Source organism: Orbicella franksi, chromosome 9 (assembly GCF_964199315.1).
Source record: "Orbicella franksi chromosome 9, jaOrbFran1.1, whole genome shotgun sequence".
NCBI classification, from domain to species: Eukaryota; Metazoa; Cnidaria; class Anthozoa; order Scleractinia; family Merulinidae; genus Orbicella; species Orbicella franksi.
This window is the reverse complement of record NC_138153.1, coordinates 18,383,295-18,399,689: the sequence shown is the minus strand read 5'-3', so window position 1 is coordinate 18,399,689 and position 16,395 is coordinate 18,383,295. Positions and strand designations below refer to the sequence as shown.

Here is a 16,395-nt window from a genome sequence, read left to right as displayed (position 1 = left end):
CACATTGGTCTTTGCTTGTTGCACAGTACATATGACCCTAAGGGCCTCAATCCATGCGATCCTCTCACTGTCTGTTCGTGCGTTTATTTTTGACCAACCGACACTGCATGTTTTGTATAGCTGATAGTTTGTTTATGCTAAGAGGACAAGAGAGATGGTCATTGCTTACCTTCCCCGAAGGGATCAGCACACCTCTCAAAGCATCCAGCGCTACTAAAGGTCCTTGTCCCAGGTGATCCTTTATACGGGGCTGCAGATCAAACAGGGCGATCGAGGAACACACAAGCTCTGAGAAGTGATGGAGTAGCATAAGGCGATTTCTTAATGACCCCAGGGCGATAAGCTGCAGGTGGTTGAATTCCATGGGGACCTCCCTGGGGAGGCGACCGGCATTGGCGGGTTTTGTAGTGGACCAGGCGATAGTGTGAGCTGATCCACACGCCACGCGGTTTGTCTGTTTACCCTGGAAAGCAGTACATAGGCGGCATCAGCATCATTTTAAAATAAGCGCTTTTGAGGAAAATCGTAGAGGCAAATCAAATAGTTTACAGTCATAGCCCTCGTCTCCTATCCTAGAACACCCTTCAACATACGAAAGTTTTTGTAATGTCATGGCACGAAAAAAAAAAAACAACAAAAAAAAACTGTTACTTAGAAGCTACTCTAAAGAAACCACTGGCTAAAGAACGTTATGCAGAACCCAAACAAAAGTTGTCCTATTTTTATTGAGTGCCGTCAAAGCTCCGCGCGGCTGGCTGTTATTTTAATGCCCTTACATTCCATCTTCATTGCATTGGGTACAAAAAATACTTGACTTTTGTAAATTTGCTTTGTTTAATTCCTAAATCCGAGTTATATCGCTAAATCGTTGGGTTGTTTACATTGCAGTAAGAGCAAGTCGCTGGGACACATGCATCAACTAAATCTGGGCAATGGCACGTCGTCAGCATAGAGTTCTAATGCGCTCTGGTTCTACCACATCCTTGTTGCAAGACTGCCTCGATTACCAGCCGCTGTTCGGAAAAGGAGCCCGCGTCTTGAACGAGAGAACGGCCGAAATCGAGCCTTTTTGCAAGGATAAAAACGAGAACGCAACCAGGAGATGCCAGTGAGTTCAGGCTGCGGTGCACGTAAAAGAGTTGAGTAGATTACCTGTAGAGCCGTGACTAGCCGTGGTCTCTGGATGGCATTAGTTGATCCGTCTCCCAGCTGTCCCTCGTCATTGTCGCCCCACGTGTACACCTCGCCTGTGTCTGTGCATGCCACACAGTGCAGCGAACCTGTTGCTATAGCAACCACTTTCTTGTTTTGCAGGGCTGCCACTCTCTTGGGGCGTCTCACGTGATCGTCTGAGCCGTGACCAAGGCGATAGTAATCACCTTTACCCCTGAAGAGATGAAAGAATTTAAGCCTTAACATCAGGATCAAGTTTCTTGTTACTGCTTGTCCTACAATCTCTGTCTCTTTACAACAAGAATGTGGTTATAAACCGCCTTAATGAAATTGCCTAGTGGTCGCTACGCGTTGAACTTCATAGAGTTTTAAACCTGACGTTTCGTTTCTAAATCAGTGTACCAGTTCGCCACAACAACTTCGGCAGGCAAGATCGAGCCTACCCTATACTTACCAGGTGTACACAGCACCAGACTTGGTCAGCGCCACAGAGAACTGTGACCCGCACTCGACCTTACACACCCCAGCTCTAATCAGCGCTTCCACCTTCATAGGGATCTTACAGCCGTCACTTCCTCCGCGGCCGAGCTTGCCGTAATCCCCGTCACCCCAGGACCATACACAGTCGTTATCAGTCAGGCACAGGGTCTGAGCGTCCCCGCTACCGCAGGCTACGTCTATGACACGTTGTCCGCGTAACGCTTCCACCAGCTTTGGCAATACTTGGTCTTCGCTGTCACCATGACCGAGTCGTCCGTACCTTCCCTTTCCCCAGGTGTACAGCTCTCCGCTATTCGTGATACAAGCGCTGTGGGAACCGCCGCACGCGATGTCGACGATCGATTTGCCGCGCAGGGCTTCTATGACGCGTGGACGATCACACAAGCTGCAAATGAACAACATCAGGTGTGTGGGTATTTTATGTAAATACTTCCAATAACACTTCAGAGAGCAAACTACTGGTTTACTCAAGGCCATATTTCAATGCATGGTCAAGGAAAAATAGCCACACTCTCTGTTCTACGAGTTTTTCTTTCTTTTCTGTTTGAAGCGAACGGCAGTAAGGGCAGTGCTCTGAGAAAATGCTGCTAAGTTAAGAGGAATATAAAAAGATTGTGAAAACAAGAACAACAACAAGAAACACTAAAAAACTGTTGACAAAATATATGAAACCTGTGTTAACTGGCGGGTTGCCTTGCCTGACAAAAGTAAGCTATACCCTTTCCGTTTTTTTTTCCCATACCAATGCAAAGATTTACTGTGATATATTTTTTCTTAGAATCTATGGTATAAGAGCGTTATTGAGAAACGTAATACAATTTCAACCCCATGAAATACACCGAGTCTAAAACATACAGGCTAAAATAAATTGTATCCGATTCTCAACACACAACATTTTCTTTTAAGGCATAATACTCACCCCCGACTTCCATGCCCCAGTTTCCCGTCCTCCCCTTCGCCCCAGGAGTACACATCACCGTCCATAGAAAGCGCCATGGCGTGTTTACCCCCAGAATGCACAGCGACCTTCTTAATTACCACGTGCTGTAGAGATTCTATCAGTCGTACTGATGTCACTGTTTCTGTTCCACCCAGTCCTAAACGTCCGCCATGACCATAACCGGTGGCGTACACCTGGACAAAACAGTGGACAACCAGGGAGGTTAACAACGCAAGTGTGCGTGTGTTAACAGCGCTGAAGTTCAGCGTAATTTTTTCCGGCCTTTTGAAGCAAAGGCTGTAAGAAGCCAACAATAACGTCTGAATCAAAAGCAAGCAATAAAGCAGTAAAACAAACAAACAGACCTTTCCCTCAGCTGTCACAGCAAACAGGGTTTGTTCGCCTCCAACAATCTGCACGGGTCTGATAGCACTAAGCGCCTCGCAAGGCTGTGGAAACTTAACTTTCCCGCCTTCAATTCCGCCCAGCTGTCCACGATGGTTGTGGCCCCAGCCGTATATGGTACCACCCCCGCCCCAGGTGACCGTCCAATCAGAGGGACGCCTGAAACCGAGACAAGAGCAGTGTTAACCCTTTGAATACCAAACTTTTGCCAAAAAATGCCGTTTTTAACCGTTAAGTCCGGTTTTTTAGCTGCCAGGACGCTAAATAAGCCTAAGGTTTGCTAAAAAAAGCTTTTTTTTACTAAAAGGGGAGATTTTTCGAGGATTGGGTACAAAATTGAGCAAAACTTCAATCCGGGCATGCGCATAAGCCAAAATTTGGACTTCTTTTTTTTTGCCATTAATTGTTCTCAACTTTGTTTGTTGTCCCTTTCCTTTCTGTTTTTCTCGGCCCTTTTACACTGGCTACCTTTTGCATTGTATGTTATTTCTGGCTGCCGTGAAAAGTTGGATGTTCATTACGGGCGAAGCCTAGAAATGGACCTTGATCAATCATAGGTGTAGTGGACCATTTTACCACCGTTTTTGCACCAAAACTGATAACGTTTTTCGATTTGCGACGTCGGAATGTCGTCGATGTCTAAACCTGACCATTGTGCGGAAAGGCCTAGCCTAGCACTACTATCTGCTTATCAGGAATATCTGATGACATTTAAATTGATGACGTCACAAGTGGTACAAAGAGCACGACCATTAATTACGCATATATGCGTAGTTGGTATTCAAAGGGTTAATCGATCAAAAGGGCGAAAACACCGCGCTAAGTAAACAGACAAATTCTTCATACGAAACATCGTTAAATCTTTGATTACACTCACTGGTTCAGCCACTGTAATAACTGCTCGTCATGTTCTCTTTTAAACACCTCGTGATCGTAGTACTCCATTGCACTCTCCTGACTTTCTTGCACCATTTCCGAGATTTTGTCCTTAACCTCCGTCAGGAAGTCATGTGGCAGAGGCAGCCTGGAGTCCAGAGATGACGCGACACGTGAGGCCATACAAAAGCGTCTGAACCAGGCCCACTCGTGCCCGTCGGCGCAGCACGGTAGAAAATCCAGCGCGAGGTCACAGGCGAAAGCAACGAGAACCTAAAACGCATCAGACAGACTAGCCCGTTACCGCGGTACTGGCCACCTTGATATGCAATGTTTCTGTCGGTAGTTTTAGTAGACAATATTTTATGCAGTGGAGCATGGTGGAACTGACTCTCTTGAAGAGAGAGATTCGATCGTACAAAGATCAGGTCAATTGCGAGCCTAGACTACACACAGTGTCTCGCAACACATCGACATGAGATACCGGCCACTTAAAAAAAACAATACACAACGAACCCCAATTTGAAAAACAGAGCTTGAGGATTCAGCCATGTAGAAAGAGAATGACCGAAAAAATCTCACAATGTGAACCCCTCAAACTACAACATGCATGGACAAGTCACTTGTGTACTCACTTTAAAAAAGTCGCTGTGAAAAAGATGTTTCCCTCCACGAACAAGCGGTTCTTCGTACTCGTATTGTCTTTGTAAAGTATCGGGGAGACCTCGAACTAGCTTTCCAAGAGCCGAGGATGCAACAGCCTGGAGATAGACAAGACAATTGAGAACGTTTAGATCGGATCACTGAAAGATGATACTCGAGACAACTTCATAATAACTTTAACTCAAGGAGAAAAAAAAACATGGAATTCAAATCTAACCAAACAATGGAGATGAATTTTGCAAGGTAAATTCAGGCTACGAAAAGAACTTTAACAAATTCTCAAAGGAATATGCATCCCGATTTAAACATGAGAACATCACCTCACGTTTCAAGTTTAACGACACAATACCGGCATTTTGTGAATAACTTCAGACTAAGACTAACACTACACAGATGATTCTATACTCTTTTGGTTCAGCGGACTCGGATAACTCGAAACCGGACTATTCCTCCTGTCTTAACAAATAAATGCCCTTTACAAACACATACTTACTAACCGGCTATTGACCAAGCGTGAGGTCAAGATGGCTGGATATTGGCCAAGTTCGTTTTCTTGCGTGTTTATAAACTCGCAAAAAGAGGAACGTGGCCAATATCCAGCAGCCATCTTGACCAAACAAGCTTGGTCAATGAATGACTTAGTAAATAGCTTTCGAGATAATTTTTCTTGTGGGAAACAGCGAGTAGTCCCAAGCGGGCAAGATAGCACCATCTTGCCCCAACGGGTAGCCAATCACAGCACAGAATTTGGCTTATCTTGCCCGCTTTCGGAGCTAGCCATAAAATAAATACTCATATTAAAAGCGAAGTGCATACCGCGTTCATTCGTTGGTTACCGACGTGCTTCATTTTAATGAGTGGCTGATCGTACATCAGATTATAACCAAACAGGGCCGGTACATCTATCACTGGTCCAACTTCTGACATCACAAGCTTTCTCAAGCGATGAAGAGCCCACGTTCGCTGAGTGGCAGACAGAGTATTCAGTTGTGCGCATGCAGATAATGAAGAGGCCACACGAGGGATCTGGGCCGCGTCTCCAAGAGTTTCCAGTTTAAAGTCTGTAAATAGAAAACGTACAGTGTTGCCATCAATTAAAGGAACACCTTCACGGTATTTTGAGTTATTTTGGCCAAGTACAAAATTACCTTTAAATTGAAGGAAACCTGAAAATAATTATTTACTACGATAGAAAAACACTAACGAGATAATAATATACCATAAAGGAACAAAGACGGTTAAGGATGGAGAAGACTGACACGGATTACAAACGACGAACTTGAAAAATCTAGGCTACGCCTAAGGCGCCTTTCAAGATGCGCCAAGCGTGACGTAGCTCCTTTACTGTACAAAACAGAAAACTAGACAGTTAAAAACAGAAGATTAGCTTCCAGCTCAAAAACCTCAAAGAATGAGTACGATGATCCCGACCAGGGTTCGAACCCAGCCCAGACGGTCTTGAGTCCAGCGTGCCAACCATTATGCCACCTCGTCTTCCACACACCACAAAGAACTACTGAGTATATCCCTCTAACACTCACCCAAAAGACAGCGGACCAAGTCAATGGACGGTCTAGACTGCAATGCTCTGTCCGAAAGCACGTCACAGGGCGCGACGGCCGGATGGATTGGGTACACAGTGAATCTCCAGCCCCATCCGTTAACAGAGCTGTCACTCACAAACTTCCAACGAAGCTCATCGCCGCTCATGCGCAGTTCGCTGGACCAATCTGACCACTCACGGCCGGAACGGACAGAGACTACCCTACCAGTGCTGTCCATGATGGTCAGCGGATCATGCCTAGAATAAAAATTCCATCGTGAAAATCACTAGACTTGTATATCACCTGGCAAATGGTAATAAACGTTCACCCAAACATAGTAGACACACACAAAGACAGAAAAGTAATTCAACGTCAAATACCGAATTAATTCCCATTCCAAATATATCTACAAAATCACAACCTACATTGTAGCCTCGACGGACCAAATAATCACCAAACATCTACGCTCAACTTCGTTGAATTAGATTTTCTTAAGCCTGAACAAATAACGTCATGATTACTTCTTTTAGCAGAGTCAACCACTCAGTTAGCATCGTGCGGCTTATTAATTTACAAAGATGCGAAGTCTAATTTTGAATTAAATATAACACTAACTTCTCGTAGACTATATATAACTGAGGGAAAAAGCGAAGAGGACAACCCAGATTAACTCCATCCAATAAGGAGCCAAAACAACCTCAGAATATGCTTAGGAAAGAGAAAGGCCCCGCGTGCCCACGTAAACGAATAATATCACTCACCTAAGAACAAAATACTCTTCTGCAATTCAACACCAGAATTTGTTTACAACAAACTAGAAAACCTCAATCTGCCTTGCAGTTTATACTTACCTTCTCTCTGTGGAACACTGTTTGTCAAACTCGACTTTGAGCCCCTCGGCTCCTGGTATCTTGACCACACCTGTGGTGTTAGTATCATCTGTATATGGATGACTGCTCTCCTGTACCACGGGCTGGAAGCTGCTGTGCACGCTGCTGTTGTCGGTTGCCACGTCTTCCAGCTCTGTGATGCACAGCTCAAGGAGCATGGAGGCAACCTATACGTCAAAAGAGAAATTTCTCCTTACCGAAAACATACATTCTTTAAAGTGCTTATGAAGCAAAAAATTATCGCCGCTTATTTAGAAGGCTTTTCAAAGTAAAGAAGAACGGCGTTTTCCTTTTTGAAATATCTTTTTTCGTTTCAGAGATATTTACGTTTTTGAATTATGCAAATGAGGAAAGTGATGATGTCATAGGTGGTTCCAATAAAACAGCAAATACTCAATCGAGAATAACTCTAGAAATATTAAAGCAGTGTTCTTTAGACTTGGCACAAGAAATGTAGGCCGTGAGAATATGATGGCGCATCAAAGCAATAACCCTCCATTGCAATTGTATTCAGACCCAAAATTATTGGTATTCCTTCATTCATTTGTTCGTCCGTCCGTCCGCCCGCTGTCGTTCGTTCGTCTATTAAATTCTCGTTCGTTCATTCGTTCGTTCGTTCGTTTGCGGTTTAAGCGTGTTCCAGCGTCGTTTCGCTAAGTCCCCTTCGCAGCTTACCTCTGGTTTGGTTTGAGCCAGAGCCTTCAAAACCTCAGACAACACTTCTTTACCGTTATCCCCAGCTCGATCAGCCACGGCAAGCTTCAACAACTCGACTAGTAGCCGCGAGTCATCGTGCCCTAGGCTGTCGGTGAACTCGTCCACGCCTGCAATCATCGTCTTTCGAGAAACACTTGCACTAGACACTTCCGTGAACGCCACGTCCTCGATCGAAACGTCTGAAGCGGAAGCTAGAGCAACAGCTTCATCGTCTTCACTCTCCATGGGTTTGGAGTCCCCGCGGATAAAGGAATGAGGGTCCATAAGGGCCCGCACTACCGCGTCTCGCGAGTAAATGATTTGGAGAGCAGTTAGGATATGGCTCAGTGCTTGCTGTCTTTCGTAATTACTGTTCAATGAAAGCACGATTTTTGCTAGAGATGGCCTGTGTCTGTGCTCTCCGTACTCGTTGCTTTCTGTTTCTGCCGCGGAAGTACTCTGCTCTTGGGAGTCTGAACCGAGACTTGAAGCTCCCAGTGGATCTCGGGACGCCGGGAACATCACGGGCTCGTGCGCGGTGGGCGCCGGGAAATCAGACTCGGCCCAGGCCATGCTGTGTGAGGAGCCGCAAGCCACACGAGTGATTTTGAATTCTTCAAGGCCCTGGACTAACTGAGGACGGCGATTGACAGTGGTAGTGCCATTTCCTTGTTGGCCATGGTCATTGTCACCCCAAGCGTAAACCTGAAATCATGAAATAGAGGAAAAAATTAAGAAATTTGAAAACTACACAAAGCTTAGGCGGTAATCTTTACCTGCGCGTAAAAAGTGGCTAGCGATTGGCATTCGCCCCTCTCCCATAAAGAAACACATTCGTTGATTCGCATTAAATGCGAACTCTTCTTACATGTTGGAATAGATTTGCCTTAAAACTTCGTAAGGAGAATTTAGTGATTGAACTGAAGATAATAATGATCATCTGGTATCTGAGTTATCAAGCACCTTGCTTGACAATGTTCTGGCTTTTCCAAGATATTCATCAGAAAAATAGCTCACATAATTGACACGCTCACAACAGACCGGACAGTGCTCCCTTGTGTCTTCACACGGCAAGATGGCAAGAGTGGAAATTTTAACGTTAGTGGAAAAAAACATGGCAAAAAATATGATCCAGATAGAAATAATTCAAGCATCAGACTCCAGACATGACTGATTACACTATTTGAAATAATCCTTCACATTTTCGCGCCACGCAGTTAACCTTTTTGTCCATCCTTTCACGCAAGACAAATAAAGAATGCGTAACTGTAAATATTATTTAACAAGAAGTCTTCTGCATGTCTGGAGAAGACTCCAATTGAGCCGGCTTACCTCGCCCTCTTCTGTTACAGCTAAGCAATGCAATGCTCCAACAGCAACGTCCACCACTTTGTAAGATTTCAGCCCCTCCACTATCTGAGGTTTACGAACGTGAGAGTCATTACCATGCCCAAGGCGAAAATAATCTCCTTTACCCCTGCAAAATAATACAAAATAGCATAGAACACTGAGATTTTCATTTTTGCTGACCTAGTAGTTGTAATAAAACAACCAGTTCACCTTCAAAACTACGAAGTATAAACTACAAGATCAAGAAACAAAAACAAAAGTACGTCCTTCGTGAAATGTCTACATGGTAATATTAAGAAAAGATGTGCACTCCTTACCAGGTCCACACTTGTCCCGATTTTGTAAGAGCGAGTGAGAACTGGGCTCCACACAACACCTTACACACGCCCTGTCCCTTGAGTCTCTCCACGACATGTGGCACACTGCAGCCCTCACTTCCGCCTCGCCCCAGCTTTCCAAAGTCTCCATCCCCCCACGACCACACGTAACCGTCGTTAGTGAGTGCGAGAGTCTGGGCATCACGACTGCCGCAGGCAACGTCTATCGCATGATGACCTGACAGGGCTCGAACCAGTTTAGGTCTAAGTTGTGTCTGGTTGTCTCCATGCCCCAGCCGGCCGTATTCACCCAGGCCCCAAGTGAAGAGCTCGCCAGTGGCCAAGACGGCTGCACTGTGGGAACTACCGCAGGAGATTTCCTGTACAGACTTGCTTTTCAGGGCTTCAACCAGTTGAGGGCGGTCGTAGTTCCTACATGGAAGGAAACATAGGAGTGTCGCTATAATGGTTACAATGGTTTTTAAAATACCCGAACATCTTAAAAACAAATATACAAAAAAACAAAACAAAAACAAAAAACAAAACAAATCAAACAAACAAACAAGACACTAGACAGACACCCTGACACAGTTCAACCGCGAAACGAAGGTCATGTTCGAAACTAATAGTTTTGTTTATTACAAACAGTGATCCTCAAAAATAACAGAAACTGATCAGATATTATGAAGTTCTGTTTACGCAATATTTGAAGGCTTGTGGTATCAAGGTTAGACATAGTCATTTTTCCCCGCCAATCAAAAAGGAACAACAAGATGTTAAAACCACACATTTGTCTGCACTCTTATTGCCTCATAATTTGTCACGTTCCGTTAAATCATCAGTGCTACATAAGAAATATATATTTACCAACTGAAATCTGAATATTATCAACTATTTGTCGAAATGTTTTAATTTCTGGTCGTTCACAACTATCTAAATTACTCCATAAAAGTTAACCTTTTTTTGTTGTTGTTGTTTTACTTTTTCTTTTGTCAACAGCGTAGGATAAGGTGCGGTAGGGTGAGTGTTTATATCGCACAAAACCGTTGTCAACATCACGACTTACATTTTGTTTCCATGTCCAAGTTTTCCATCTTCCCCCTCCCCCCACGCGAACAGCTTGCCCTCGATTGTGATAGCCATTGCATGGCGACCCCCAGAATGCACCGAGACCTTCTTCACCACGAACTGACTCAGGCTTTCAATCAAACGGGGCACTAGCACGTTACCCGACACAGGACCTAGGCCCAGGCGCCCGTTGGTTGATTCTCCGCACGCGAACACCTTTCCTTCTAATGTAACAGCAAATAAACTCTTTGAACCGCCACAGACTTGCTGAACTTTGAGAGCTGACACCACATCGGAAAGCATCGGCACTTTAATCTAAACAAGAAAAATATATATCTTATTTTTCACGTTACTGTATTCTGGTAAGCAACGCCTTTTTTTCCTACTCGTAAAACTTAGGAATAAAAGACAAGTCAAGTATTCTGGTACACAGAAGTTTCGCGGCTACTCGACCTCCCTGTTTTTACACAGTGGCAAAGTTTACATCCACAAAATCGTAGAGTAATTTCAAAATACGGCGAAGGCACTACACAGTTCACTGTTGCTAGTACTTAGGTTTAATTTAATTTAAGTGAAGTGACTACAAGTATTACTATTCTGCTCTTCCCCGGTTGGGATGCTAATGCATTGCGGATTGTAGACAACATGTTGCAAAGTTGCCCTGTCGGTTCACTAGTACGCATTTATTCCCCGGTTCGAATGGCACTCTAAGGTGTTACCTCTTAACCCCCCCCCCCCGCCCCCCTCCTCTCCCCTTCCCATTACAGCAGGAACCGATTAAACCCGAACTGCTCTATTAATCATAAAGCAAACGCACCTTCAAACAAACGTTAAGACATGAAACTAGAAAGTCTCGTTTCAATCCATTATTTGATTACCTTGGATCCCTTCAGCCCTCCAAGCTGATCTTTATCGTTCAGACCCCACACGAACACCTTGACTTGCCCTTCCTGGGTGGGCTCAGTGGAGGTCGGTTTCCTTCTCAGCGCTCGTCTCTGCCTGGCTGCCTCGTCCTCCTCGTCTAACGCCAGGAATGAAAAGCTTGCAGCCATGTCGTCTTCATCTGCTTTTGCGCGAGCTGTCAGACTGATTCCGTGGATCTTACAGTCGATGCCACTACTCTTACACTGTCGGATGCCGATTTCCAGGAAGCGGTATTCCTGAGATGACACAAGGGTTCATTTAGGATTAGAGACAAAAGAAACAAAGACAAAACATACAAACGAAGACATAAGATATCACTAGGAAATATGTTACAGGTATGTAATCGATAGAAGCATCTTTTGCAAAACTTAATGTAAGAAGGGTTAGGTTCTGAGGGGGAGATCGGGCTAGATATTAAAGCAATCTTGCGTTTAAATCTTGTTAGATTTACACCAGAAGGAGAAATCTTGACATAACTAAACTATATAAAAAACAAACTCTACAATCAGTGAATGTCCAATCAAATGAAGCGTAATAAACAGGTAAAGTCCATGAGCTGACTTTTAGAGAGGTGATTAATATCGAAAGACTTTTAGCGAGGGAGTTTTGGGGAAGGGGACCAATCTTGAAAGTCTTTCCCTATGGATAGTCACATGAAATATGACATGAAAAGTCAGCCACACACCTCTTGAGCATCTTCCAGCAACGTGCACAGTGAGTCAGTAGCACTAATGTGCACAGTTTTAACTTCTTTCAAGGATTGAATGCTGTCACCGGCTGATATGACCACCACTGATGGCATATAACTACTGTCAGATGGATCAACTGTCATGGTCAACCGCTGAATCAGAAGATCGGGGTGTAGCTCGATACGAATCCAGTGCTGTAAGAGGACAGAGGAGTTAAGGCAAAGGAAATGAATGCACTTACACTAACCCAGTACAATGAGTGAAAAAGTCAAATAGCTTTCACCCTATCAGATTTCACTAATGTTGCCCAGCGCTCTCATACGCCTGGCCGAGAGTTTTTCGCCTTCGCTTAACAAAAATTTTAGACCGTTATCGCGGGAACTTTTTTAAAATTTGAATGATTTTGTACTTATACCTAATCATAGCTTTTTGGTACGCTTCGGTTGCATATCAGGGAGTTTGGTCGCGCCATGTTTCGTATTTTGGCGAGACGTAGTCGAGCTAAAATACCCATGGCGAGACCAAATGATCCTCATTTGCCGCCAAAAAGGTAAGATTAGGTATTTACCGTACCCAAATCCAGGCAAGTGACCTTGATATCGGAGCCATATCAGAATAGTGACTTAATACCACAGGATATCAGAACAGTAGAACAGTAGACATGACTTCTGACTAGCAAATTGCGAATTTGGGCCGGTAAGATAAATCACGACATTGCATATTGACAAATCTACCCTCAGTTAAACGATACTGGCTTCTCAAGGGCCTCACCTTTCCCTGTGACCCTGCGGACTGCCAGTAAGACTCTGTGCCGTCAATAAGCCTTCCTGCTTGGCCCTCGCGCGAGGACACCATCAGGCTCTTTACCACTCGGTCCCATTCCTTGACGATGTGTTCAGGTCCCCCTAATCCCCCGGACAAAATCTTCTTTTTACTCCGCCCGGCTTTCCCAGCGTTGACGGGGATACTGCTAGGCTCTTCAAAGCGGTGGAAGGAGTGGCGGTGGCTGCGGCGCAGTCTGAAGCACGTCTCGCAGTAGTTGAAGTCAGGACACGTCTTGCATTTGAAGCGAGGACCTTCAATGGGCTCCATGTGGCAGCCATCGCACCTGTAAAAAAAGAAAAAGGAACTTATTATTTAAAAGAACTACTTCTACACCTCTTTAGAAAAGGAAATCCCAACCATTCCTCTGCTTCACTGCCCCCCCTCCCCCGCCCCCCCCCCCCCCCCCAAAACGACAAAGTCCAGAACGATAAATTATCTGACCTGGTACGAGGGTGAGTAGCAGGAACAACCTCCATCTCGGAGATCAGCCCTGTCCAGTTTGTTTGTTGTGGGAAGTCAACCTTGACATCTTTACCATTAGGACTGATGGACACGACTGTGCCTACACTCCCGTGATTCACGGATCCCCACTTGTATTTGGGCGTGGTCACAGAAGGTTTGACACGCACACGATCGCCAACTTTGATCATCTCACGCCGGGCTGAAAACAACCGACAGCAACAATTAGTCAGGAAAACAAGTACAATTTTCCTATTCTAGTGTTCGGGAGGTTCGAAAAATCGAGCGTACGAGAGGTCGAGATTCCACTTATCAATAGCAACGAATGAAACACAACAAGTCCGATTTTCCCATAGGTTATCAGACGGTCAATAACAGTTTTATAGTCTTACCAAAAGAGTCATGACCTAACAACTCCACGTGCACATATCTGACCCAGTAAGTACCGTTCTTCTTCTGCCAGTCACCTTGCACATTAAGATCGTGAAGGCCGTCACGGTCGAGCTGAAAGAAACAATGAGACAAATCAGAAGGAGAAATGGCGCAGTGGCGAGAGTGCTTGCCTCCCTTGAATCTGGCCCAGGTTCGATTCCGTGAGTTCAATTTGTTGTTGGTTCTAGCCTTGCTCTAAAGGGTTTTTCTCCGGGTACCTCGGGAAGTCAACACTTCTAATTCCAGTTCGACCTGGGTAGAGGATCCGCATGAAAATGTAGTTTTTCTTCTGTAAATATTGTAACTTCAGCTTGTTTTTAAAGACACGATTCGGTATGACTTCTGCATCTTCAGGAAGAGGAATGACGCTATAATATTCATTATCATAAAAATTACAATTTCCTCGATTGTGATTGGTATAAAAAACTCCTATTTTCCACTAATTCACTTGCCAAGTTGTTATCGGACAGTTTGTTATCGGACAGTTCAATAAGCCAATCACATTCAAAGTTGTAGTTTAAATCAACCAATCACATTCAAAGTTGTAGTTACGTGCGTGCGTGCGTGCGCTTTTGTGTTTTTGGCGCCTGATTGCCGGTAGGAGGCGCGGTGGTCTTAGAATGTTTACATCTCCTTTGTAGGTATTGTAATGCAAATTTTCCCTTTCTTTCATAAGTTGGCTATTCTTCCTTTCTCGGAAGTTGTAATTTTTATGATTAATTGGCAATAAGACTTCGTGTCGTCCAATTCCGTCTGTAATTATACTCGTGATAAACAAATCGGACTCCCGCTGCGCGGTCGTCCGATTTTGTTATCACTCGTATGATAACCGACCGAATTGGACTGCACCTCAGTCCTATTACCATGACTTATACAGGCAGCTTACAAAGACCACGTGCTACAATTATGATTACAGCCTGACGAAACCTCATAATAGATTTAGATGATGTTCTCACCTTGATGACCCTGCCTATGTCTCCTTCATGAACCTCCTCATACGTCCTGCAGCACCGCACCATCATGCCGACCTGAACGTTATCTCGCACGTACCTCGCATAATCATCGGTACTTGAAAAGTCACTACGCCTCTTGAAGTCGGTGGGTACAGCTATAACTTCTCCCTCACTGGAGCTACTCTCTGAATCGCTACTGGACACCGCATCGCTGTCATCATCATCTACGTCCGAGGAGTCGTCACTAGATGTTAACTCTGGCGGCACGACCTGGCGTTCTTCACCCTCGGGAACCTAATAAGGACAACATTCTGTTCAACTGCAAACTACGTGCATCCACAAACGTACTTATTCCCCGACTGTAAAATACTATGCGCTTAATGACTCAGCGGGAGATCGGTGTCGTTATTGTCATTGTTTGAGCACACAGAGAATATACCCTTACCTCAATGTCAGGATGATCGATAAGCCACGCCACGACTAACTCAGCCCGAGGTTCCTCCTCCTCGGCCAGCTCTTTCAACGCATACTCTGCCCGGCTTCGTGAGAATCCCATCTCCACAAGCTGTTGAATTAATGGCGGAGTTGGCAGTGGGGGTGGGGTGGGTCTTCGCGTACGTGCCTTCTTTTTCTGTAGGTGTTTAGATTTTGAAGGCTTCTTGGAGGTGGACTGGGGACGAAGCTTCTCTTGCTCGGGCCCATGATCATTTTCTGGTACGGCCAGTGTAGGAGGCTCGGCTGGACGGCTGGCTTCGTTGGCAAGGAACTGGCAAGCGGCGAGAGCAGCGGCCTGGTTACACAGGAATAGAGCGCAAAATTTAACATAGTTACGTACATGTAAGACCACCGTAGGAGCTCATTCAAAGCTCCTCATGGTTTACGCTATACGTATGCGAAACTTGAGTACCTTCCATGCATGTAGAAACTTGAGTATACAGAAACCTGAGTATCTTCCTTGCGTATGCGAAACTTGAGTATCTTCCGTGCATATATAGCGTGATTTCATGTTTCTCCTTTGACCGGTTTCTATGATTATACATTCAATGCCGATATACGTACCTCTAACTCTTCTCTGTCAAAAAGCGCCTTGATAGGCGAGGGTTTAATAGCTGAACACATGAGGTGTTGTAAAGAGAAAGTACTGCTGCCATCCGAGCTGCTTGCTTGATGACTCAGGATCTGTCTCAGGTTATCTTGTCTGCTGCACAGTACACGGGCAGCTTTCAAGAGTCCAAGAGTGATCTGCTGTTGTCTCAACTGTGATGTGTCCACAATTTCACCTGCATGAAAATCAACATTAATTTTTTATCTCCTTAAGAGTGATTAGGTGAAAATTTTATAACAAAACAATCCACTTGGCAAAAGTGACAATACAACTAGCCAAAACGCAGAGGTCAGGGGTTAGCATGTTTATATGAAATCCAAGCAAAACAGTTGCGAGGCTGGTTGTTAAGGACCGCAGAGCTAAACTATTAGCGAAGATTTTATTGAAGTTTCAGAGTTTTGACTTACCATTGATCATAAAAAAAAAAAAAAAAAAATCAAAATAAAACGCAACCGAAATCGTAAGAATATTGCTTGTAGCGAGGGACGAGAGAAAACAATAACAACAATAACAACAACAGTAACAGGGTACTAAAATAAAACAAACAGCAACACAAATAACAAGAAATATTTGACAAAGTTAACT

General features: G+C 44.5%; 1 protein-coding gene across 2 annotated transcripts in view; it reads right to left on the bottom strand.

The window, feature by feature from the left end:
- The window catches only part of LOC145497693 (E3 ubiquitin-protein ligase HERC2-like), a 50,794-nt gene that overhangs the window by 3,439 nt on the left and 30,960 nt on the right, over positions 1–16,395 (bottom strand). The window contains exons 31-52 of one of the 2 annotated variants that reach the window (XM_081477525.1): positions 15,765–15,985; positions 15,151–15,495; positions 14,709–14,999; positions 13,713–13,824; positions 13,303–13,522; positions 12,808–13,144; positions 12,033–12,230; positions 11,302–11,583; positions 10,422–10,738; positions 9,356–9,787; positions 9,021–9,165; positions 7,668–8,393; positions 6,954–7,159; positions 6,100–6,359; positions 5,375–5,619; positions 4,531–4,656; positions 3,897–4,168; positions 2,980–3,178; positions 2,594–2,808; positions 1,628–2,059; positions 1,153–1,387; positions 170–463 (exon numbers count right to left, since the gene is read on the bottom strand). In XM_081477525.1, coding sequence (XP_081333651.1) covers positions 170–463; positions 1,153–1,387; positions 1,628–2,059; positions 2,594–2,808; positions 2,980–3,178; positions 3,897–4,168; positions 4,531–4,656; positions 5,375–5,619; positions 6,100–6,359; positions 6,954–7,159; positions 7,668–8,393; positions 9,021–9,165; positions 9,356–9,787; positions 10,422–10,738; positions 11,302–11,583; positions 12,033–12,230; positions 12,808–13,144; positions 13,303–13,522; positions 13,713–13,824; positions 14,709–14,999; positions 15,151–15,495; positions 15,765–15,985 — 6,110 coding nt within the window. Of the gene's footprint in view, positions 1–169; positions 464–1,152; positions 1,388–1,627; positions 2,060–2,593; positions 3,179–3,896; positions 4,169–4,530; positions 4,657–5,374; positions 5,620–6,099; positions 6,360–6,953; positions 7,160–7,667; positions 8,394–9,020; positions 9,166–9,355; positions 9,788–10,421; positions 10,739–11,301; positions 11,584–12,032; positions 12,231–12,807; positions 13,145–13,302; positions 13,523–13,712; positions 13,825–14,708; positions 15,000–15,150; positions 15,496–15,764; positions 15,986–16,395 lie in introns of both variants that reach the window. The other variant, XM_081477524.1, reaches the window with a different exon arrangement.